This window comes from Astatotilapia calliptera, chromosome 3 (assembly GCF_964374335.1).
Source record: "Astatotilapia calliptera chromosome 3, fAstCal68.1, whole genome shotgun sequence".
Classification (NCBI taxonomy): domain Eukaryota; kingdom Metazoa; phylum Chordata; class Actinopteri; order Cichliformes; family Cichlidae; genus Astatotilapia; species Astatotilapia calliptera.
This window is the reverse complement of record NC_137424.1, coordinates 50,490,457-50,514,113: the sequence shown is the minus strand read 5'-3', so window position 1 is coordinate 50,514,113 and position 23,657 is coordinate 50,490,457. Positions and strand designations below refer to the sequence as shown.

Sequence of the window (23,657 nt, the reverse complement as noted above, 5' to 3'; positions counted from 1 at the left end):
GCGTGACCGAAGAGAAAACAGATGATGGTTCCAACGCCGGAGAGATTGTCAAACGGAAGAGCCAAAGAAGTTCCGTAGTGTGAAGGTATTTCGGCTATTTCAAGTCTGACAAAAAACAGAGTAGCGTGCACTGTAAATTGTGCCGAAAGCAAGTCTGGAAATACAATGAACTGGTGCATGCGTCACACTGTGCGCCACGTTATTGTTTCGGTGAAATGAATTTCTACAATACTGTTACTGTTAATTCTACTCTCTGCAGTGTTTAAATGCTTACATATACACACAGTTACTGTCCCTCCACACATACGACTCGGTTCTGCTTCTATGCCCCAGCTTTGTTTACTTTTTCCCACCGAGGCTTCTAGACTTCTGATTGGCCAACATTTCTGCACGGTTAGGAATCTAGCGCCACCTGCTGCTTTGGCATGTTCATAGCAGCGTTTTCCTTCATTTCTGCCTTTATGTGTGGACGGGATTATTTTTTAAAACGAACACGGAAAATCTCCGTTTTCAAAAATACCCGTGTACGTGTGGACGTAGCCTCAGTCTCTGACTGGAAGCGCTAATTCGTCATTCGGCTTTTGTCAGACTAAAGTAACTGTTAAAACTGTTTGAAAAGCTAAGCTATACAACAAGGAGAGATTGAGAATTTCCTTTTAGTTCTCAGTTTATTTGATATTGACAAAAGTTAGTCAGTTTTGTCTGTTCTTCTGTAAAACAAACTAAGATTTATTTTTAGAATTAATACTTTGTTTCTAAGTGGAATTGACAATTTAGTCTGTTTTGTTTGTTCTATTTTGAAACTTAAACGCTTTAGCGGCTGCCTTTTGTGTAGTTTGCAATATTTGCCTTTATTTATCTGAAAAAGTCTCATGTTCCTTAAGTACATCTACCCTGTTGAACTTATTATGGGAAATAAATATTTAAATAAAAACAAGCTGCTGATTATTTCACATTTTACTTGTGAGCAACGGCACATTTAAATCTTACAAATATAGTTATTTGGCTTATATCGTGATAGATATCGTTATCGCCTGAAATGAAAAAAACATATCGTGATATGAAAAAATCTCATATCGCCCAGCTCTAGATGAACGGCAACCGCAGTTGTTTGTACAGAAGCCACCAAAGCTACGATTATTCACTTACTTACTGAAATCTAGTGGTGAGACGTTACACATTATAATTTTAAAAATTGTTTTTCACGGGCCCGTGAAAAATGAAGCGCACCCCACGATTCAGGACCTCTTAACCACCTTTAACAAAAAGTTCACGAGTTTTTTTCGTGACTGTAGTGAAGAGGACCTGTGTTGTTTACCCTCCATCGCAGTAGGTCACATGTCTGTCTCTTTTTTTTTCCTTTTTTTTTTGTGTCCCATTTGGATCTTTAGCCATCAAAATTGTTGTCTTAAGGCCAAGAAAGATGGCAAGCGGATTTATTTTACCAAGTGGATCATCATGGCCTTGCCATATTGGTCCATTTGATTGACCTTTATTATAATTATGAATTTATTTTATTTTCAGTTGCTACAAACGGGACAGACAAGTCACATGTCTGTCTCTAACACTCGTGAGCAATCAGAGCCCAGCATGTCTAGGCATTTACATGCAATCACACCTAAAATGAATTCAGAGCCATGCTCCTTAATGCAGACCACTTGAGATGTGTTGAGTGTGAATAAGGCCGTGCGTGCATATGCTGATTAGTTCTTGCGTCAGCAGTTGTTTGCTGATGAGCACAGTTGCCATAGTGATTGATGGATTGATGTGAAAGTAAGGTGAATCCAAGGTGATTTTTGTATTTTTTATCAGGTCTAATAACGTGCAGGTGAGCATGTTTTCAGAAATCCTTCTGAAGCATCGTATCCCGCAGTTTAGCGTCCTCTCCTCTGTATTCTCTTTATTGGAATTTCTCACCCTGAACAGCTAAACACATTCTTCATTTGAAAGCAATGAAGTCATTCATAGCTGATGTGCTCTGTAGCAGACGAGGCATACTTCAATGGAAATGAATTGAGTGTGAGGGGGGGAAAAGGCTATTTAAATTCGATTAACAGTTAGAGGATAGATTATATTCAGCGACAGCTCACTGCAAATGAGCGAGCGCTCTGCCTCTGCTCCATCTGTGATGACGTGGGCCGAGAGATGGAGACGCAGGACGAGAGAAGAGAGCGAACGAGGTGGCGAGACGCTGAAATGAGTGTGCATGTGATTCAATTTGAAGGTGACAGTGTTATTGAGGAAGGCTGCTGTTCTGCATCTCGGTAAATGCATTTAAATATTTGTGCCACTGTCGTCACAGGCGTGCAAACGCTCTCAGACAGAGAGGCCCTGTTTAAATATTCAGTCCGACAGGTGCACAGCAGGAGGCGGCTGGTCCTGCTGAGGCAGACGCCGGGAGGAGGGAGGGGAGCAACCTCCATCTCTGAATTTCTCTTCTCGTACATTTCATGAACGCCTTCTTCACAGCCACCCTTCAACTTAGACAATTCTGACGAGGCTTCAGAGAACAGTAGATGGATCAGGTGAAGGTCCAGATGTGTCTCTCAGGCCCGTGTCAGGCTTCTGCTGGATTTTTTTCTCTATCTTAAGGACATGACTTTCACATACTGTCCATGTCCTTCTTTTGTCCAGTTTCCATGAAAACACCCTGCACAGCAAGCTGAGGTTTGCCAAGTTTTCACCTATAAAGCTCTTTGGGAACCACCTTGTCTTGTCTTTCACATTTTTCATAGATTCAGCTAAAGAAATGGGAACAAATGAGGTTTTTGGGACGGGCTGCGAGTAACAAAGTGCCCAGAGATACAATTTAAAATGATCCTTTTGCTAAGTTGTCTGGTATGTGTAGACACAACACTGGTTGAGTTGTGTTGAGTTAGATGCCTTTTTGCACTTGAATGATTCATAGGCCAGTGATAAGTGGCTTAACAAACAAACAGGACTGAATGAAGACTAGGATCATCTCATTATTTATTTATTTTTTGCAGTTCATCTTTACACAGGAAAGGACAGACAGCTGGCTACAGCTAGCATGCTATAATAGAGCCTCATTTGGACAACACACTGCTCTCTGAACACTTCCTCCAAGTAGAAATCCAATCAACTCATACATACAGAGCTACCTTACAGTGTTACAGTAAGGCAGAGAAATCAATTGGTTAGAATAAAGCAAAGTGGAGAATATCTGATCGCAGGTGAGTCCGTGCACACTGTAAACTGTATGTACAGTTGTCCCTCATTTATCGCTGGAGTTACAGTGGGGCAAAAAAGTATTTAGTCAGCCATCGATTGTGCAAGTTCCCCCACCTAAAATGATGACAGAGGTCAGTAATTTGCACCAGAGGTACACTTCAACTGTGAGAGACAGAATGTGGAAAAAAAATCAATGAATCCACATGGTAGGATTTGTAAAGAATTTATTCGTAAATCAGGGTGGAAAATAAGTATTTGGTCAATAACAAAAATACAACTCAATACTTTGTAACATAACCTTTGTTGGCAATAACAGAGGCCAAACGTTTACTATAGGTCTTTACCAGGTTTGCACACACAGTAGCTGGTATTTTGGCCCATTCCTCCATGCAGATCTTCTCGAGAGCAGTGATGCTTTGGGGCTGTCGCCGAGCAACACGGACTTTCAACTCCCGCCACAGATTTTCTATGGGGTTGAGGTCTGGAGACTGGCTAGGCCACTCCAGGACTTTCAAATGCTTCTTACGGAGCCACTCCTTTGTTGCCCGGGCGGTGTGTTTTGGGTCATTGTCATGTTGGAAGACCCAGCCTCGTTTCATCTTCAAAGTTCTCACTGATGGAAGGAGGTTTTGGCTCAAAATCTCACGATACATGGCCCCATTCATTCTGTCCTTAACACGGATCAGTCGTCCTGTCCCCTTGACAGAAAAACAGCCCCATAGCATGATGTTTCCACCCCCATGCTTCACAGTAGGTATGGTGTTCTTGGGATGCAACTCAGTATTCTTCGTCCTCCAAACACGACGAGTTGAGTTTATACCAAAAAGTTCTACTTTGGTTTCATCTGACCACATGACATTCTCCCAATCCTCTGCTGTATCATCCATGTGCTCTCTGGCAAACTTCAGACGGGCCTGGACATGCACTGGCTTCAGCAGCGGAACACGTCTGGCACTGCGGGATTTGATTCCCTGCCGTTGTAGTGTGTTACTGATGGTGACCTTTGTTACTTTGGTCCCAGCTCTCTGCAGGTCATTCACCAGGTCCCCCCGTGTGGTTCTGGGATCTTTGCTCACCGTTCTCATGATCATTTTGACCCCACGGGATGAGATCTTGCGTGGAGCCCCAGATCGAGGGAGATTATCAGTGGTCTTGTATGTCTTCCATTTTCTGATGATTGCTCCCACAGTTGATTTTTTCACACCAAGCTGCTTGCCCATTGTAGATTCACTCTTCCCAGTCTGGTACACGTCTACAATACTTTTCCTGGTGTCCTTCGAAAGCTCTTTGGTCTTGGCCATGGCGGAGTTTGGAGTCTGACTGTTTGAGGCTGTGGACAGGTGTCTTTTATACAGATGATGAGTGCCATTCATACAGGTAACGAGTGGGGACAGAAAAGCTTCTTACAGAAGACGTTACAGGTCTGTGAGAGCCAGAGATTTTCCATGTTTGAGGTGACCAAATACTTATTTTCCACCCTAATTTATGAATAAATTCTTTACAAATCCTACCATGTGAATTCATGGATTTTTTTTTTCATATTCTGTCTCTCACAGTTGAAGTGTACCTCTGGTGCAAATTACTGACCTCTGTCATCATTTTAAGTGGGGGAACTTGCACAATCGGTGGCTGACTAAATACTTTTTTGCCCCACTGTACATTCTAAAAATAATATGTGAAATCTGCAAAATAGCCAACTTAATTTTTTTACAATCATTATAGATGTTTTAAGGCTATGAAACCCCTCACTACACACTAGAGATGGACCGATCCGATATTACGTATCGGTATCGGTCCGATACTGACCTAAATTACTGGATCGGATATCGGAGAGAAATAAAAAATGTAATCGATCCATTAAATATCAAAAAAGCACCTCACAAAACTTGCGACATTGCATAACTCGGCTTATAACCGTAGCACGTTGGATCAGTGTGGTCACGTGATAGAGCGGCTGTGGCGTGCGATACCTGTCAGCGGTCTGGTTGAGCATTTGGAGCCTTGCTACCAAACCGGCTTTTCATCTCAGAGAAAGTGATCCCAGAGAAGTAAAGCAAGTGTGTAAGTTCATCTCTGAATGTTTGTAAAGCATTCCCGCGTTAACCTTAACAAACGATATATGGAGCGACTGCCTCTTCTTGCTGCTACTTCAATCATGAAACTGATCAATGATCAGCTGATCGGCTTTTCTGTCGCGAGTCCGTCTCTCTTCTTTGTTTTTGGCCCACTTTGCACCAGAAAGAGGAAACCAGCGTCTGAACAACAGCAGCACATTTAAGCTTGATAAGCTGTTCTTAGAATTTATTTAATATTACTTTCTACTCGAGGATCTTTTTCTACGTAGCTGACGGCTGGTAACTGTGCAGGGGCGGATCTAGCAAAGTTTAGCCAGGTGGGCCGATAGGGCATTAACAGGGAAAAGGGGACACAGAGACATACTTTTCTTTCTTATTCTCATTTAAAATGTCTAGCTTTTAATAAATAATTATCTGAATCTTACACCCAAAGTTTTAATCTGATGTAAAATGTACAGAAGTCCATTACTGTATATAGTAACTATCCGGTTGTTCAGTGATGACGCGACGAATCCTACTTCCGGGTCTAAAGTAGTCTGCGTTTAATATGGCTTTTGTGTTGTTAACATGTTTAATGTTATGTATTTTCTTCTATTTGATCTCAAAAAGCTCCTAAAACAGTCAGTGATCACTGTTGACCTCCCTCGGCTTTTATTACCGCTAATCATTTATTTAAGCTCAGTTTTTAAAACCTTAAGATGTAACTACAGCCCAGCCCATGCAGCAGTATATGAATGACTAACCTCGTATTGTGGATGGATTATCTCAGTTGTTCTCCTGGCTGAAGTTTGGTCCTTTTACAGCATCCTGCCATGCGATTACATTTGTTCCTGACCACCCAGAACACTCACGTTAACTTTTATCGAGTGGAAAAAAAGTTAGCTTGTTTATATTATGCTAACATAGCTGTGTCGCTAGCGGTCACGTAGCACATCATTATATACCAGCTAGCCCAACTTCAGTAACCCTACAAACGTCACTGCTGTTTAGTTTCCTGTCTTCATTTATGTTGGAAGTGATAACAGAGCTGTACGTTTTAATTTGTTTCCAAAACCCCGCAGTCAGGACATGCTATATTGTATTTAGATAGAGGCTAGCGAGCTAACTCCCTGCTAACTTCTAACTCCGTTAAATGTCATAAATTCCGTTTTCATGGATGCCTGGATGTTACACTCAATTGTTACACCTGGTAGAGCAGAACGCTGATCATTTTATTAAAGATGAAAGACTTTAGACAGTTTTTCAACTCTCAGTAATGCCATAGTGATCGTTTGATATATGGACCTGCAGCGGAGTTTAGGCCCAGACACGGCTAGTGACGTCAGACTGAACAACCGGATTAAGTCTAATATACCCTAGTAAGCTATACTACTTTTTCCTTTGGGAAGGTACCATCTGTGCAGTCTGCAATTCTGTTGAAGAAAGATGTTGAATCTATTTAATTATTGTAATTATTGTAATAATTTATTTCTGTGCATTTTTTTCACACTGCATCAAATTAAAGTTGATTATGTCGATTAAGCATCATGAGGTGGAGCGTGAGGGGTGGTTCCCTATTTTTTTTTCTTGCTATTTTTTACATACAGGTATAACAGAATAGCTTTAGTGTTTGTTTTTTTTTAACTTGAGTTTGAACTTATACAAAATGCATTAAGATATTAAAAAACAGTTTTATTGATTAAAAAACACTATATCGGATTCATATCGGTATCGGCAGATATCCAAATTTATGATATCGGTATCGGACATAAAAAAGTGGTATGGTGCCATCTCTAGTACACACTTTATACACTTTTCTCAGACAGGCATGAACATTTTCACACTTTTCTCTCTTGTTTAAACAATCTCAAAGTTCACACCTCTGTAGAAAAATAAGGCACCAGTGGTTGCGTCAACATTGTTGTGTTTGTTGGGGAGAAAACTTTCAAATATACAGTGCAGCACTTCAGAGTCACACTGCTAGCGATCAAAGATTTATGTAAAGTTGGCAGCTGAACATATTCTGTACTGTACAGGAGACACAGCACGAGATTGATTGACAGTGGTCTACAGCCAATCAGAACGCAGAACACAAAAAAGCAAAATTGCACCCCCAAAAAATCTGCGAAACAGCAAGGGCGCGAAATGTGAACCGCATTATAGCGAGGGACCACTGTATACATGTAGACCTTCTGTTATCACACTTTCTTTTGTCCTTTTTGGACGGAAACCTGAAGTAACTCTGAACGTCTTTAATTGTGTCAGCTTGCTCTGCTTTTCCAGACAGTCTGATTCTCCCAGCTGATTTAATTCTCGCTGCATGTTTTATTCCTGCGGTGTGAGGCAGAGTTCAGCTGGCCAACATGGAAGTGTGAATGTAGCCTGTTAAATATCCCTGGATGAAAGATATTAAAGTGGCGAATCTGACTGTGTGTGTGTGTGTGTTTGTGTGTTTCTCTCCCTCTGTACAGGTCGTCATGCTGAGGACATTTTCGGGGAACTGTTTAACGAAGCCAACAGCTTCTACCTGAGGATGAGCAGCCTGCAGGAGAGGGTGGACCAGCTGGCTGTGAAAGTCACCCAGCTCGACTCCACTGTGGAGGAAGGTGTGTGTGTGAGGATGTGTGTTTTTATTCTCTTTGTGTGTGTGTTTGCAGCACTATAGATTATTAATTGTGCTGTTAGAGAGCACTGACTGTTTCTATGAGTGTACACGTGTTTATGTGAACTGCTATTAGGACTAGCGTGGGTGTGTGTGTGTTTGTGTGTGCAGCATTTTAATGGCTGTGCTGATGATTTATTGATGAGGGGTCTCTAGGCTCTTATATTATGCCCTGTGTGGGTGTTTGAGTGTGCGTTTGAGGTCCTGTGAGTGAGTGAAGGTGTGGCTGAGTCTCACCTCAGAGTAGCCGTTAGGACTCGACTTTTGGAGCTCGAGTTAATCCTCGGCTCAGGGTTGGTCGGGATAAACCGAGGTATCTGTGAGTCCTCGCAAAGGTAGAAGGCCATCTGCTTGGTGCGTGTCAACAAGCTGTTTCGCTTTCTTTGTGTCTGTCCGCCTCATGTTTGTGTTGGAGTAAACACTCTGAGATAAACGCATCTCTGCAAAGCTTTTAACCTGTGTGTGTGTGTGTGCGTGTGTGTCCCCGGCACTATGGATTATTAATTGTGTTGTTAGAGAGCACCGACTATTTCTATGAGTGTACAAGTGTTTATGTGAGCTGCTGTTATGACTAATATGTGTGTTTGCTGTTTGCACAGTGTGAGTCAGGATCTTTATCTCCATCATTAAGCTTCAGTCTGTCTCTGAAGGTCAATTCTCTTAATGCAGTAATTGATAGGCCTACACACACACACACACACACACACACACACACACACACACGGAGTTCTGTGTGTATGTTCTTTTTTTAAAATCTTTGATCTCTCTCAGACGTTTATTTATCCTCCTGTGCCTTTAACCTTTTTTGTCTCATCTTTTCTTCCTCCATCCTCTCATGTCGGCCTCTCTGTTCCTTTTGATTTGGCTCAATTTTCTCTCCTTTTATCCTTTTCCTGCCTTTCCTGTTCTCTCCTCCTCGTCACTCTCTGAGAAGCCCTCATCCCCCTTTCTTTTCTTCTGTTTTCCTTGTTTTCTTTCCCCACTGTGTCTCCCCGCTATCCTAGACTCCTGTTCTTCCCCTAATGCCCTCTCCTCTCCTCTGGTTCCAATTTCCTGTTTCTTTGTTTCTCTTCCTCCTCCCCTCAGTCTTTCCCCACCTTACTCCTCCCTTTTCCTCTTTCTCCTCTTCCTCCCGTTTGTCTGGAATATATATTTTTCGTCTGTAGCTCTGTGCGTCTCTCTCTGTCTGTGCTGATACTGCCGAGTCATTCTGCAGCACGCCGGCCTCAGACAGCGTCAGAGAGAGCAGCACAGACGAGGATAAAAAGGAAAAGCTCAGCAGTCTTCTGTCTTATCCTTCCCTCCCCTTATCTCGCCTCCTCCTCCTCCTGCTCGCCTCCTCACACTTTTCCACCCTCTCTCTCTCGTCTCTTTCTGTCTCTTTTTACCTCTTCCTCCTCCTCTTCCTCCTCCACACAAACCATTTCTCAGTCCTTTAATTCCTTCGTTTCCTTTTCCACACATTCACTCAAATTTGTTTTCTGTCTCATCATGTCCCACTACTCATTTTTCCACCTCCTTTCTGATTCCTCGCTTCCTCTTCTTCATTGCTTCTTTTGTGCACCACCCTTTTTTCTTCCGTACATGAAGAAAGGAAAGGAGGAGAGAAGAGATGGAAGGAGGAAGGAAAGAAGGATTGCGAGAAGGAAGTGAGGAAGAAATGAAAGCAAAGAGAAAGCAAAGAAAGATGATCTAAGGTCAAAAAGGAATGAAGGGAGGTAGGAAATAAGGAAGGATGGAAGAAAAGAGAAAAAAGGGGGAAGGAGCCTACAGGAAGCAGCACGTCCCTCCAGACAGTAAAGTGATTATAAATTGTTCACATAAATCCAAATAACTCTAAATTCAGAGGTTAGGTCAGTGCAGAGTTCCTTAATCAGTGTGTGCATTACACGAATGTGGTTATTAATGGTGTTTAACACAGTTTATGCATGTGTATGTGCAGAGAGGGAGGTGAGTGTTAAAAAGGGCCGGAGAGGAGAAAGAGGAGAAGGAGAAGAAGAGCAGAGAGAGCGAGGTCTCTTTGAAGATGTGTCTGAATGAAAGTTGCATTAGATGCGAGTTTTGTGGATTATTCATTTGGCCGTAGGGAAGGAAGCTTAGGGAGGAATGATCAAACAGACAGGAGTGTGCTCTGACTGCACACACACACAGATCAAACGGCCAGTCGCCCTTTGGTGTCTGCAGGCGGATTTTTAAGCTAACCATAGATTTTTCAGTAATAAAATGTGTCCATACAAACACAGACATGCTGCGTCAGTGCACAGAGCTAATGACAGGAGTGTGTGTGACACTGACGTGGTTTAAACTGATCGTATAGGACACTGATCACGCCCTGATCGTCTCTGTGTGTGTGTGTGTGTGTGTGTGTGTGTGTGTGTGTGTGTGTGTGTGTGTGTGTGTGTGTTTAGCCATCTGCTAGATCCTGGATAGCACTGCAGCGGTGATAAATCTCTCACAGGATTGACACACATACGTGTCACGTTCTGACACTTAACACACCGCCCAGCCTCCTGTTGTTGTGCAGCCACAGTTTGCATGCGTGTGTGTGTGTGCGATGCTTGTTAAGCTGATGCAACAAGCTCCAAGTCTAATCTGACCCTGCTGTCCTATTATTTGTGCATGCGTATGTATGCGTTCGAGTTCAAACACCGTTTAAGCTGTATGTTCTGTATCAGTCGATATGCACACGATGTGCGTGTATTTGATCCGTTTATCCGTTTTACTTCTAAAATGATCGTCTATAGGTTGCAGAATCGTAGCAAACAAATACACACATATCCAAACGGTGTCTGTTTACAGAAGCATCTGCTGATAAGTATGTACTCCAGGAATTACTTGACAATGAAGTGTTCTAATTAGACGTCTTTGCCTCGTAGCATTTCATCCCCTGCCTCTCTCAGCAGTTTCCTACATTTACCACGCCGCTTTTCAACGACCGATAAACCCATAAATCTCAACAAGGTCAGAGCTGCGTGTGTAAAATTACCATTGAGGGTCAATAGCTGCTCTGAGTGTGTTATGGCTCCTGCTTGAGCAGCATGTGCCGTTTTATTTGTCGACGGAAAGGTCGAAACGATGAGGTTAAAGTGAAGTGCAACAGTTTGTATACTGACGGGGTTTTGGCGGCACCCTGCTGGGCTGGTGGGCGGGTGGACACCCAAGTTTGTGATTGCGGTAACTTAAGAACGAGACGACAATCAGAGGTCAACTGCTAGGATTTTCACATTTATACTACATGTGCATCTACCAAGAGGCTGATGGCTAGTATTATTATTAATATTAGTATTATTATTTTCTTTGATTAGTTGCTAACCCCTTATTTCCTGCGTATGTTTTAAGGCAAGAGAAACAAAATACAGATTCTTCATCCATCCATTCTCTTCCACTTATCAGAGTTATAAATTAGTCAAACAAATACAGGAAATTCGTCCAAATTCGGTGTGAATGGCCAGAGTTGTCCCAGCAGCCTGCTGATGTGTTTTGGAAAAAATTTGCGGACTTTGAAATTTTCTTTTTATAAATTCTACGGCTTTTCCTGCTGACAAAGACCTCCCCCACAGCCATTTAGTTAAGTAATTGAAGATAAATTATGTGAATTTCAGGAGCGGGACCACGCCTCCAAACACGCCTCTTCCGGGTCTTGTCCATATATGACCCCCCCAGTTCTACAAGCTGTTTGTTCTCATTTTCGTGCCCCACCCTAGTTCCCCCTTTTTTCAGTTCTTTCACTTCTTCACTTCTCATTAGTACATGAGCCCAGGAGCCGACACCAGTCCCAAACCTAAAATGAGGACATGGGCAAAGTTCCTGTTTTTTTACTATTAAAGAAAATCTTTCTGTAATTTTACACATTTGTCATGTAGAAAAACTGAGACGTGTTGTTGAAATTTGTCTTATCTTGTATTAAGACATCTCAGGGTTTAAATGTGTTGTTAAACTTCTTTACACTGACAAAAAGGGGGATTTCGCTATCATATCATATTTAATACCCCCAGTTTCTCAGACTTGAACATCATCATTGTGATTTTTTTTTTACATAAATAAATTGCACAAAACATTTTAAGCAATAAACTGAAAAATAAAATACTGAATGTAGCAAATACGATACAAACTAAAACTCGTGTATGCAAATTAATATTTAATTTATTTTTTTATTTTATTGTCATTTTCAAAAATTTGAATTTTCTAGCAGCTGTTTCATGATTCAGGTTTTAAAGGTTTAAAATATGAAACACAAATCTCACGTGTCCGGTGTTTAAAGGACTCCTGGAATAAGCAGAGCCCCCTGGTGGCTGGTAGAAAAACATATTGGCCAATCAGAAGCTGCACACGCATTGAGAACGGCAGATGTTTGCATATTTATAGAGTCTAGACTTCATAAAAAAGCAGATCATCTTTATTTAATGAAGAACTCCAGCAGACGCACGCTGTCATTCAGCCCAGAGCATGTGACGTGTGATGTAATGGTGTAGTGGGTATGATAAATGGGAAGTGATTAGATGCATTTTATCTGTGAGCAGTGACACAAGATTGATTAACTCCACTGTAGGAAGCTAAAAAAAAAGAGGAAAATTATTATTTTCTGATGATTATCTGTTTTTATTTTTCACTCGGATTGTCCGTAATTGTCCTTAAACTAGATTTTAAAAAGTTTATTTTCCAGGTTGATGTTTTCTTTGGTCACTCCATCAGACTGAAGCTTGAATTAATTGGCATTAAAAATCTGCTAAACTTGTGCTAATTTTTTCTAAGAGCCCTAACAAGAGATTAGGCTCTTTTTCTCTTAATGCCACAAATCCTGGCTTTGATTCATGCGTTAAAAAAAAATCGAGGGTAGAGGAGAGTGATGCATATGAAGGAATTAGTGGCTGAAACCGGCTGTTTTGGGGGATTATGATGTCAAACACCAGTGTTTGTGACTCTGCCGGCTTAATCGCCGTGTTGTTGTTTTTCATTCTGTTTGCTTATCATAATTTAATGCTGTCCTCCTTCTCTGTTTCCAGTTTCTCTGCAGGACATCAACATGAGAAAGGCCTTTAAGAGCAGTACCATTCAGGACCAGCAGGTGGTGTCGAGGACCTCTGTGCCCAACCCTGTGGTGGAGATGTACCACCGCTGCGACAAACCTCCACCACTTAATATTCTCACCCCCTATAGGTCAGTCTTTTAGCCTCTCTGCCAGTATTGATAATTTACCAAGCTCCGCTGTTTTTTTTTTCTTAGTTTCACTTCCTCCTCCTCGCAGGGATGACAAGAAGGACGCCCTGAAGTTTTACACCGACCCCTCCTACTTCTTCAACCTGTGGAAGGAAAAGATGCTGCAGGCCACTGAGGACAAGCGCAAAGAGAAGAGACGGCAGAAGGTACGATGTGTGCGCCGAACGAGTGTTTGTGAGCGTGCGCTGTATGTTTGGGTGTACGTCACCGTGGTCTGGAAACGGTTAAAGAAATTCATCTTCTGCTTTATTTTGCGAATTTTTATTTTCCTGCCCGGTGGTGCCATCTATGCTGTTATTTCAGTTTCATTTCTCTCTGACTGTACTCTCCATTTAGCTTTGCTTGGTTGTTTAATCGGCTATCGATGCAGCAGCAGCTGAGCAGGCCGGTTATCCAGAGACAACAACGTGATCGAGGGAGAACTTATACGAACGTTGTATTTGGCTGTAGTTACATACAGTGTAAAACTCTTGAGACACCACTCATTGCTTTATATTTTTCTTCCAAGCAGCCAGACCTTTAAGTGCTCTTGAGTAATAGTTCTCCAGGCTTTCTGAAGGTCTTTCAGAGTTCTTCTTTGGACATTGTCTGCTTTTTCACTCATTTTCAGTCCAGTCGTGGAACCTGACCATTTTTAGAGGATTTTGTTTGTTAGACCAGCGGTCTCCAACCTTTTTTGCGCCACGGACCGGTTTATGCCCGACAATATTTTCACGGACCGGCCTTTAAGGTGTCGCGGATAAATACAACAAAATAAAACTAGTACCGGTACCGAAAAAAATAAGATTTATTCATAACACACGTGAAAAGACCCAGGAAAACCTAGTTAACGGTACAAACGATAACAAAATAACACTGAAAACCGATAAAAACCCTGAAAACCATACATTTCACACCTGAGCCTCAACTCTCGCGGCCCGGTACCAAACGACTCACGGACCGGTACCGGTCCGAGGCCCAGGGGTTGGGGACCGCTGTGCTAGACCACTGAACCCTGACCTATGAATCATTCAAGAACAGAAAAGGCACCTAACTCAAAAAGTGTTTTAGCATTAATCAGCAAGACCGTGGCTAATAGCTGTTTCACCTCGTCCTCTCATATTGTGTGCAGTGTGTCCCTTAAAAAGTTTGAGGAAACTTGACAAGTGGAAAGAAGAAGAAGAAGTGGCGAGTCTAAAAATATATATCTATAGCAGATGAACCGCATCTGAAGCTGTGTCCCAAAACCTAGGCCACGTCCTTCGGAGGACCCGGCCTTCGCGGTCTACGTGGGCCGGGTCCTTTGAAGACCGAGAAGGCTGGAAGTGCGAGGCTGTGAAATGGGACGGTCCAGCCTTCAAATCTGCGTCACCGCTGTCTCGGTGGAGTTCAGTAAACTCAGCTCTCTGCTCCTTGCTATCTAAAATATAACAGGACACGACCGTCTCACACTTCTGTTTAATCAGTTTTCTGTTTGATGTTTATTCAGCTGTGTGAAAACCACCCGAGGGATTAATCAACTTTTATTTAATTTAATCTAATAATTTTAATCTCAACCAAAACGATTTACTCCCCAACAAGTAAAACACTGAAAAAGCTAAACAATAACGTTTTTAAGTTATCTGAGTGACTTATATATCATGTTTAACCTGAGTAGTGAAAGACGGCGGGGGTCTGAAAGCGATGAAGCCGGGAGTCCGCTGTTCTCACCGGCTCGAGTGACATTGAACCCCCAGCTAGCTATCGAGCTGGTGGGTAACGGACGTCTCCGAAAACATCGGAGCGCTTTTGCAAATATGCGATGTCTTGATAAACCGAGCAGATATTTGAAGTTTACACAGCTACTTTCTTGCCTAAAATATGTTAAAAGTTTATTTTGTGACCCAGAAAGATTAATAACAGTAATATTAAAAACTTAGTAGCGGCCGCCATTGTTTGGAAACTGGAATTGGCTGGGCCGCGCTATGAATTCTGGGATATGGTGGGCCACGAAGGACACACCCGGCCCATTCTTCAAATCTGGGGAAAAGGAGGACGTATTTGTCGGCCGGATTCGGAGGAGTCTACGAATTTGGACAGTCTTCATCGTGTCGCTGTGACGTAATCGGTCTACAAATGTGGCCTCAGGAGGAGGCCACATTTGTAGCCTCCTCCGTAGGCGTTTCTGCTTGAAAGTCATGTCTTTTAGAGCCAGGGAAAAAATCCAGCGAAGACCTGACACGGCCCTGAGAGATACAGTGGGGCAAAAAAGTATTTAGTCAGCCACCGATTGTGCAAGTTCCCCCACCTAAAATGATGACAGAGGTCAGTAATTTGCACCAGAGGTACACTTCAACTGTGAGAGACAGAATGTGAAAAAAAAATCCATGAATTCACATGGTAGGATTTGTAAAGAATTTATTCGTAAATCAGGGTGGAAAATAAGTATTTGGTCAATAACAAAAATACAACTCAATACTTTGTAACATAACCTTTGTTGGCAATAACAGAGGTCAAACGTTTACTATAGGTCTTTACCAGGTTTGCACACACAGTAGCTGGTATTTTGGCCCATTCCTCCATGCAGATCTTCTCTCGAGAGCAGTGATGTTTTGGGGCTGTCGCCGAGCAACACGGACTTTCAACTCCCGCCACAGATTTTCTATGGGGTTGAGGTCTGGAGACTGGCTAGGCCACTCCAGGACTTTCAAATGCTTCTTACGGAGCCACTCCTTTGTTGCCCGGGCGGTGTGTTTTGGATCATTGTCATGTTGGAAGACCCAGCCTCGTTTCATCTTCAAAGTTCTCACTGATGGAAGGAGGTTTTGGCTCAAAATCTCACGATACATGGCCCCATTCATTCTGTCCTTAACACGGATCAGTCGTCCTGTCCCCTTGGCAGAAAAACAGCCCCATAGCATGATGTTTCCACCCCCATGCTTCACAGTAGGTATGGTGTTCTTGGGATGCAACTCAGTATTCTTCTTCCTCCAAACACGACGAGTTGAGTTTATACCAAAAAGTTCTACTTTGGTTTCATCTGACCACATGACATTCTCCCAATCCTCTGCTGTATCATCCATGTGCTCTCTGGCAAACTTCAGACGGGCCTGGACATGCACTGGCTTCAGCAGCGGAACACGTCTGGCACTGCGGGATTTGATTCCCTGCCGTTGTAGTGTGTTACTGATGGTGACCTTTGTTACTTTGGTCCCAGCTCTCTGCAGGTCATTCACCAGGTCCCCCCGTGTGGTTCTGGGATCTTTGCTCACCGTTCTCATGATCATTTTGACCCCACGGGATGAGATCTTGCGTGGAGCCCCAGATCGAGGGAGATTATCAGTGGTCTTGTATGTCTTCTATTTTCTGATGATTGCTCCCACAGTTGATTTTTTCACACCAAGCTGCTTGCCTATTGTACATTCACTCTTCCCAGTCTGGTGCAGGTCTACAATACTTTTCCTGGTGTCCTTCGAAAGCTCTTTGGTCTTGGCCATGGCGGAGTTTGGAGTCTGACTGTTTGAGGCTGTGGACAGGTGTCTTTTATACAGATGATGAGTTCAAACAGGTGCCATTCATACAGGTAACGAGTGGGGACAGAAAAGCTTCTTACAGAAGACGTTACAGGTCTGTGAGAGCCAGAGATTTTCCATGTTTGAGGTGACCAAATACTTATTTTCCACCCCAATTTACGGATAAATTCTTTACAAATCCTACCATGTGAATTCATGGATTTTTTTTTCACATTCTGTCTCTCACAGTTGAAGTGTACCTCTGGTGCAAATTACTGACCTCTGTCATCATTTTAAGTGGGGGAACTTGCACAATCGGTGGCTGACTAAATACTTTTTTGCCCCACTGTACATCTGGGCCTTCAACTCATATACTGTTCACTGAAGCCTCATCAGAAATGGTCTCAGTGGAAGGGTGGCTGTGTGTGGGCTGAGGTATGCCAGATTACACAAGAACTGGACCCAAAATCAGTGACAACAGATCTGATGGAGTGATGAATCTGAATTTGAAAGTTTTGATTCAAATCCTGGAGGCTCTGTCGTGGTTTAGAGCTGCAGTGTTGTTGGAGATCTTGTCAAAATCGATGGAATTATGAATGCAAAAAAGTACCATAAGGTCCAATACCATCCAGCAAACATCTGATTGGATAGAAAAACACACAGTGGAACAATATCAGTTATGGATTGGCCTCCCCAGGGCCCGGACATCAATTTTATTAAAGCAGTTTGGGATCATCTAAATTCAGAAACATCCAAAGACGAGCTTTAAATGTCCTTGAAGAAGCCCGCAGAACTATTCCCGAAGACTGCTTAAAGAAATTGCAAGAACGCTTCCATAAGAGAGTTCTGACTGTGCTGAAGAATAAGAATATTTGCCATTTTCCTACAAAAATGTAAAGAAACCAGAGGTGACTCAAGTCTTTAGCACACTACTGTACGCTCACTTCCTGCTGGATTTAACTGAACTGTGTCCTGCTGTTTTAAAGTAGTGCATTCAGTTTGCAGGTCTGTGCGCTGGTCTACGTGAACACCAATAACCTGGAACACTGAAAGGAGCTCCAGCACACCACCATTGCTCTCGTTTATTAATCCATTCAAACTAATAGGAACTGAGCTACGAGTATTTCAGAGCTGAGCTTCGGTGGTGTTCCCCTTCACACTTCCTTTGGCGCCCTCTTCCTTTGTTGGTGATTGTAACCGCTCAACAGCTGCTGCTGCATGTGTTTGCTGCAGTTCGGTCAATATTTCTGTTGAATTTAATGCTGCTCACATTTTTCTGTTCCCTCCCTTCGACCTGGAAACCATGCAGAACCTTCCCCCCCCCCTCCCACCTCCGAAACAACGCAGCTTCAGCTGTTACTCAACAGGTCTGAGAGCCCGAGCGAGCTGCAGGAGGATGGCTTCTCCACCTCTATCCTTTCCTCCCACAGCTCCTCCTCCTTCGTTTCTCTCTATCTTTAGTTTCCTGGCCTTTGAAGACACCCCCCACCCCCTCCTCCTCCGCCTCCTCTGCTCAGTCTAACGCACCAGCTTGTCTTTCTCCCATGTTTCCATAGGGCTGTCCGGCCCACCCTGACAGGCCCCACTCCAGACAGGCCCAACCCAGGAGCCCCCTGTCCATCTCTGTAAGACAACCCCGACCCCTAACCTAACCTGCCCCCGTTCTGCCCCCCCACTTCCCCTCCCTCCACTTCCTCCCCACACATCCCACTAGCACACATTACAGACTCACCTATCAAAGCAGACATGTCCTAACACCATTGAGACACGCTGATACACATGAAAGTACTAAGTAAATGCCAGCACACACACACACACTCCCTCCTGTTTGTCTGTGTGTGTGTTTAATGTCACCTCAGCTTAACACCTCACCGTCTTGCTAACCCTCCGTGTTTGGTTTGGTTGCTGTCCTGTGCTCCCACAAGTTTTGGCTCTGTCATCTGTACCGGTGTTTTTGGTGTTGTCGAATAGTGACTGGGTGGTGCTTACACTGTGTGTGTGTGTGTGTGTTGGGGGCTGGGTCAGTGTGAATTTACCCCGTGGTGAAGGAGCTGGTGATGGGGTTGAGCTTTTTTATATTTCCCTTTACACAGTAAATAAATAAATAGCCAACAGCTGAGTTTCCCTCTGCTCCTCTGTGTGTCACTCGTAGGAGCAGCAGAGGCAGGTTGAAGACCCGAGCAGAGAAGTGAAGAAGGTCAGTAATCACTTACTAAGTTTATTATTAATGGTCATTTAATTAGAGTTATCAACGTTCCTCTGAAACAAGAGTAAAGCAAGCGGTTAAATCCTCTATACAATCATTTAATGAACAGTTTTTAACAGAGTATAAAGCAGATCATAGTTTTGACAGGTGAAGTGAACAACACTGATTATCTCTCCATCGTTGCAGCTCTTAGTGGGCGGGATATATTAGAGAGAAGATGAACAGTTTATCCTCAAAGTTGATGAGTAAGAAGCAGGAAAAATGGGCAAGCATAAGGACTAGAGTGAGTTTACCAAAGGCCAAGTTGTGACGGCGAGACAACCGGATCAGAGCATCTCCAAACCGCAGATGCTGTGGGTTGTTCCTGGCCTGCAGTGGTCAGTGACAGGGTCATGAACGTCCAAGGCTCACTGATGATTGGGGAGCTAAGGCTGGCCCGTGTGGTCCGATCCAACAGACGAGTTACTGTAGCTCAAACTGCTGAAAAACGTTAATGCTGCTTCTGATAGGAAGCTGTCAGAATACACGGTGTTATCAGTTTGTAGATCAAAGGGGTCAAGTTAGCAGTCACGCTTAATCTGTTTGTAATAATCAGCTGGTTTGGAGGCAGGTTTTCTATGTGCTTTTTTTGGAACTGAGTAAACACTTGCACATTTCAAAGCACGTTACTGTCCTTAAACATCAGTCTTTTCTTACATATCTCCTCCTCCTTAGACCCCAAATGACTCCGGGCTCCCCGACGTTTGTGGGAATATTGTGTTTCTTTCAGTTTAGCTTTGATTTCCATCGTTGACACCCATGAAAAATCGCTTTAATTCAAATTTACTGGCTTACTAAGAGTAATCTGACCTTCCTCCTTCATTTACACTGATTCTGCACTTTAGCAGATGTATTATCTGAGCTGGTCTTATACAGTCATCCTAACTGCATCAGTAACATCAAGAACTGATGAAGAAGAAAATAAATCACAAAGCTGCTTAGAGCCAAAGAAAAGTGAATTTGCTGGTAAAATACTTAATAAAAGTGGAATAAAAAGAGCAGAGACCACATTGTTAGTGTGGAGAGCTCTTAATCATTTTAAAAGGCATCTCTAGTAAATGCTGCTACTGGAGTAGAGGCAGTAAAAATCTATTTTTTATTAGTAGGGTGCAATACAGGTACAGCTGTTCTAATGCTCCGCTCTAAAGGTAGTGACTGTGAAAGGATTGCAGGAGAAAGATGTAATACAGCAGCTTAATCTTTCTAAACTCCATTACTATAATTATATACATATATAATTTTACCTGTAACTGCAGTGTAACGTGTCTGTTTCTCCCGGTTTAACCTTGAAGGTGCGTAAAGCTCGTAACCGACGCCAGGAGTGGAACGTCCTGGCCTACGACAAAGAGTTCAGACCAGACGCCAGGCTCGCCCCCTCCCCTTACCACGGCATGTCCTCTGAAGGCTCACTGTCCCCAGATAGCAGGTAAACACACGTGTACACACACACATACATTAGCTACAAGTGAGGTTTGTCTCTGAGGTCCTGTTTCCTGTCCTAGTTTATGTGTACAGTCAGTGTTTGAGGATGGGCATTGGATGAGTGTTTCTCTCATCCTTTAAAGCCTATAAATACTATTCATATACTATAAATAGTACACAGTAAGCTGGCGTTGTTACACAGCCACTATAAGTGTCACATAATTTAAGCACATACCTGCTTAATACAGAGATTTAAGAAGTGCCAGCTTACTGTGTCGTTTACAGCTCTGTGCTGCCCTCTTCTGGCAAATGTAGTGCAGAGCACCTGGATTGCGTCACAGCAGGTTGGAGGAAACGATGAGGTTGACTTTCATTAGGGACTGAAGTCACTGCTGTGGCAGAGCAGGAAATAATACAAGGAATAGAAAATCTAACCTTTCTGTTATTATCATGATTCACTGCTCCTTCCTACCTGCCCTCTAATTTTCAATTACAACTCTCCAACAGATCAATGGCGTCCGACTCCTACCCAGCCAGCCCCAACCACCCCTCCACCCAGGCCTCCAGCACTGCCCACCCCGCCGACCACCACACCAGGGATCACCTCAGTGCCGCGGCCCAGACGCAGTCACTGGATCGGGGCCTGAGGCCGGCCAACCAGCCCCCGGGAGCGGGCGGTGCTGCGGCAACAGGTCGGCACGTGGCCTCCCTGGGCCGAACCCCCTCGGGACACGGCGTCCAGGCCGGAGGAGATCCGACAGTCAACGGGCCGAGGCAGCAGTCTGTTAAGGACTACCGCGCCGCACACGGGTTTGTTTTCTGCGTGTTATTGCTTGATCTGTTTTACGGCTTTGTTTGCGTTTAGTTTGTTTCTACTGATTAAAAATCTTTAATTTACTTCTTTCCATCACCAGAGGGCAGCCCTCCACCATCCCCGAGTACTACATCCCGCCGGCCCCTCCCCCACCCCCACTAACCATCCCTTCTGCCCAGACCGCCTTCGACTCCACCAACGCCCCGCCCTCCGCCACCTCCGCTGTCCCCCCGACCTCTTCCGCCCTCTCCCGTCCCTACTCACCCTCTCCTCCTCCTCCCCCAGCCAACTACGTGCCCTCCCCCTCCCACCCGCCTTCAGGCGCACCCCCGGCCGCCCCTCCTCCTCCTCCTCCGGGAGCCCCCTTGGGCCACCAGGCCCACCCGTCACCCCCGCACGCCGCTATCGGTCAGTCAGCTGTGGACGCGGCACCCTCGACGAGGAAGTCCACCATGCTGGGGATGATCCCCATGAGCGACGCCCGCTCCGACCTGTTGGCGGCCATACGTAGAGGTGAGTGCGTCTGTATGAGGAAGGGACGCACAGGGTCTTTATTATTAGCCCCCACATAGAGCAGGGAAGTTAACACAGCTACGTTTCATTTTGGTTGCTTACAAACAAATTTATTTCATAAAAACTACCAGGATGGATGAGTTTGAATAACTGAAAAATGCCTTTGCATCCAAAATAGTTTGATTTTGGTGGAACAAACACATAAAGAAATTTTAAATGTTTTAAAGATTTTACACTATAAAAAAACCCCCAAGAATTTACTTAAATTTCTTAATAGAAATTATCTTTTTTTTGTTAACTCCGCCCTTCCTCTGCCCCCTCCAGGTATCCAGCTGAGGAAGGTGCAGGAGCAGAGGGAGCAGGAGGCAAAGAGGGAGCCCGTTGGTAACGACGTGGCCACGATCCTGTCGCGTCGTATCGCAGTGGAGTACAGCGAGTCCGACGACGACTCCGAGCTCGACGAGAACGAATGGTCCGACTAAAAGAAGAAAAAACAATAGAGAGATGAAGCGGGGAGAGTTAAAGGGGGAGAAATGTGACGCTAAGTTGAAACTTAAGGGGTTTGGTTAGTTTTAATGTTCATCATCAACTAAAAAAGTCTGATTAAAAAAGAATATCAGTCATACATTTCTCACACACCTGTTTGTGAACTTAAACCAGAGAGGTTTTTGTGTCCAGCCACCCAGGGCGTATGGCACAGTAACCACACACACTGTTTCAGCCCCACATCTGCTTATTTTTAACCTTTAACAACACTCAGTACTCAGCAGCTCCCCCTCCCCTACACGCTCTATTAGCAATATTACAGGCTCTGTGTGCAGGTGGGCCCCTAGTGAGTATGGGGGCGACGTGTTTACAAAACACAAGGTATATAGCACAAGACAAACTAATTATAGTGCAATCTTAACTCCTCTACCAAATGTTGAGAAAGGATTTATGGAAACGAGTAAGGATAATCAGGGAAAATAAAGAAAAATAGCTTATTAGCAGATAACTCGCTAGCTTTCTGGGTCATGCCTGTTTATGAAACACGCACACCTTCCTTTGGAGACACTGACCTTTTGAGAGTTTGGCTCATCTGAACCAGCATGAGACAGCAGGAGCAGCATTATCTCTGTGTAGTGAGCTGTCATGCATGCTAACAGAATGTGGCTAATGTAGCTGTAGCTAACGGGAGATAAAAGTGCTCTGCGGAGGGACGTACAGCTGGAGACGCTTGTCTGGAGAGCACCGTTAGTTTATGATTCAGTCACATTGACACATGCACTCAACAACCCTGCTTTTATATTGGAATATAACTAGTATGCAACCAGCTGAGCTGAGTCTCCTATTGCAAAGAGACGCGTTATAGACGAGTTGTGCTCTCTGGTGTTTAGAAATTAGAGGACAGTGATTTGCAAACCTTTGCCAGTCAGTCTGAGAGTCAAGTGTTCGAGTCAGTCTGCATTTGTTTGGAGACCGATTGCCTCCCACCAGGCAACCTGTGCAGTCGAGGTGAAAGCCCAGAAGGTTGGCGGTGCAGCATTTTGAAGCTCTGGACGACCAGTTAGTTGCTGTATCTACTTGAAGTCTGTTGGTGATTGCAAAAAAAATCCAATGCAATTACCAGGTAACCACCTTTTTTTTCTTCTGAGGTTTTTACTCCAGTGTGACTGAGCCACTAGCGTACTAAGGAAAAACTAATGGGGTTGGATTAAGTTACAAAGGATGTATGAAATTACATTTTTAAGAAAGCATTTCAAAGCTACACAGCCATAAACAAGTGCTAGTTAGCTGTTGGACGTACATGCTGTACACTCTGAGTTTTGGGCCTACCGTTAGTTAGTGAGGCCTTCCTGACTGTTACAATGATACAGGGAGAACGTGCAACATCGACACGTAAAGTCACAGAAGAAGAAAGATTAGGGGGTTTCCCATCGATTAATGTACAACACGAGGTCTCCCCCTGCTGGTTGAAGAAAGACTCCAGCTTTCATGTTGGCTTCACCATTAGCTGGGGCCATCTTTTATATACAGATTATGCTGGTGAGATATTTCTACAGTTGGGACATGTAAACAAACCAGTTCC

At 43.8% G+C, this 23,657-nt stretch overlaps 1 protein-coding gene across 2 annotated transcripts in view; it reads left to right on the top strand.

Moving 5' to 3' along the window:
* The window catches only part of LOC113019097 (actin-binding protein WASF3), a 51,078-nt gene extending 28,866 nt beyond the window's left edge, over window positions 1-22,212 (top strand). The window contains exons 3-11 of one of the 2 annotated variants that reach the window (XM_026162613.2): window positions 7,718-7,852; window positions 12,912-13,065; window positions 13,154-13,271; window positions 18,152-18,220; window positions 18,748-18,792; window positions 20,133-20,266; window positions 20,770-21,072; window positions 21,177-21,589; window positions 21,914-22,212. In XM_026162613.2, coding sequence (XP_026018398.1) covers window positions 7,718-7,852; window positions 12,912-13,065; window positions 13,154-13,271; window positions 18,152-18,220; window positions 18,748-18,792; window positions 20,133-20,266; window positions 20,770-21,072; window positions 21,177-21,589; window positions 21,914-22,071 — 1,529 coding nt within the window. In that variant the 3' untranslated portion in view covers window positions 22,072-22,212. The remainder of the gene's footprint in view (window positions 1-7,717; window positions 7,853-12,911; window positions 13,066-13,153; window positions 13,272-18,151; window positions 18,221-18,747; window positions 18,793-20,132; window positions 20,267-20,769; window positions 21,073-21,176; window positions 21,590-21,913) is intronic. The other variant, XM_026162614.2, reaches the window with a different exon arrangement.
* The last annotated feature ends 1,445 nt before the right edge of the window (window positions 22,213-23,657 follow it).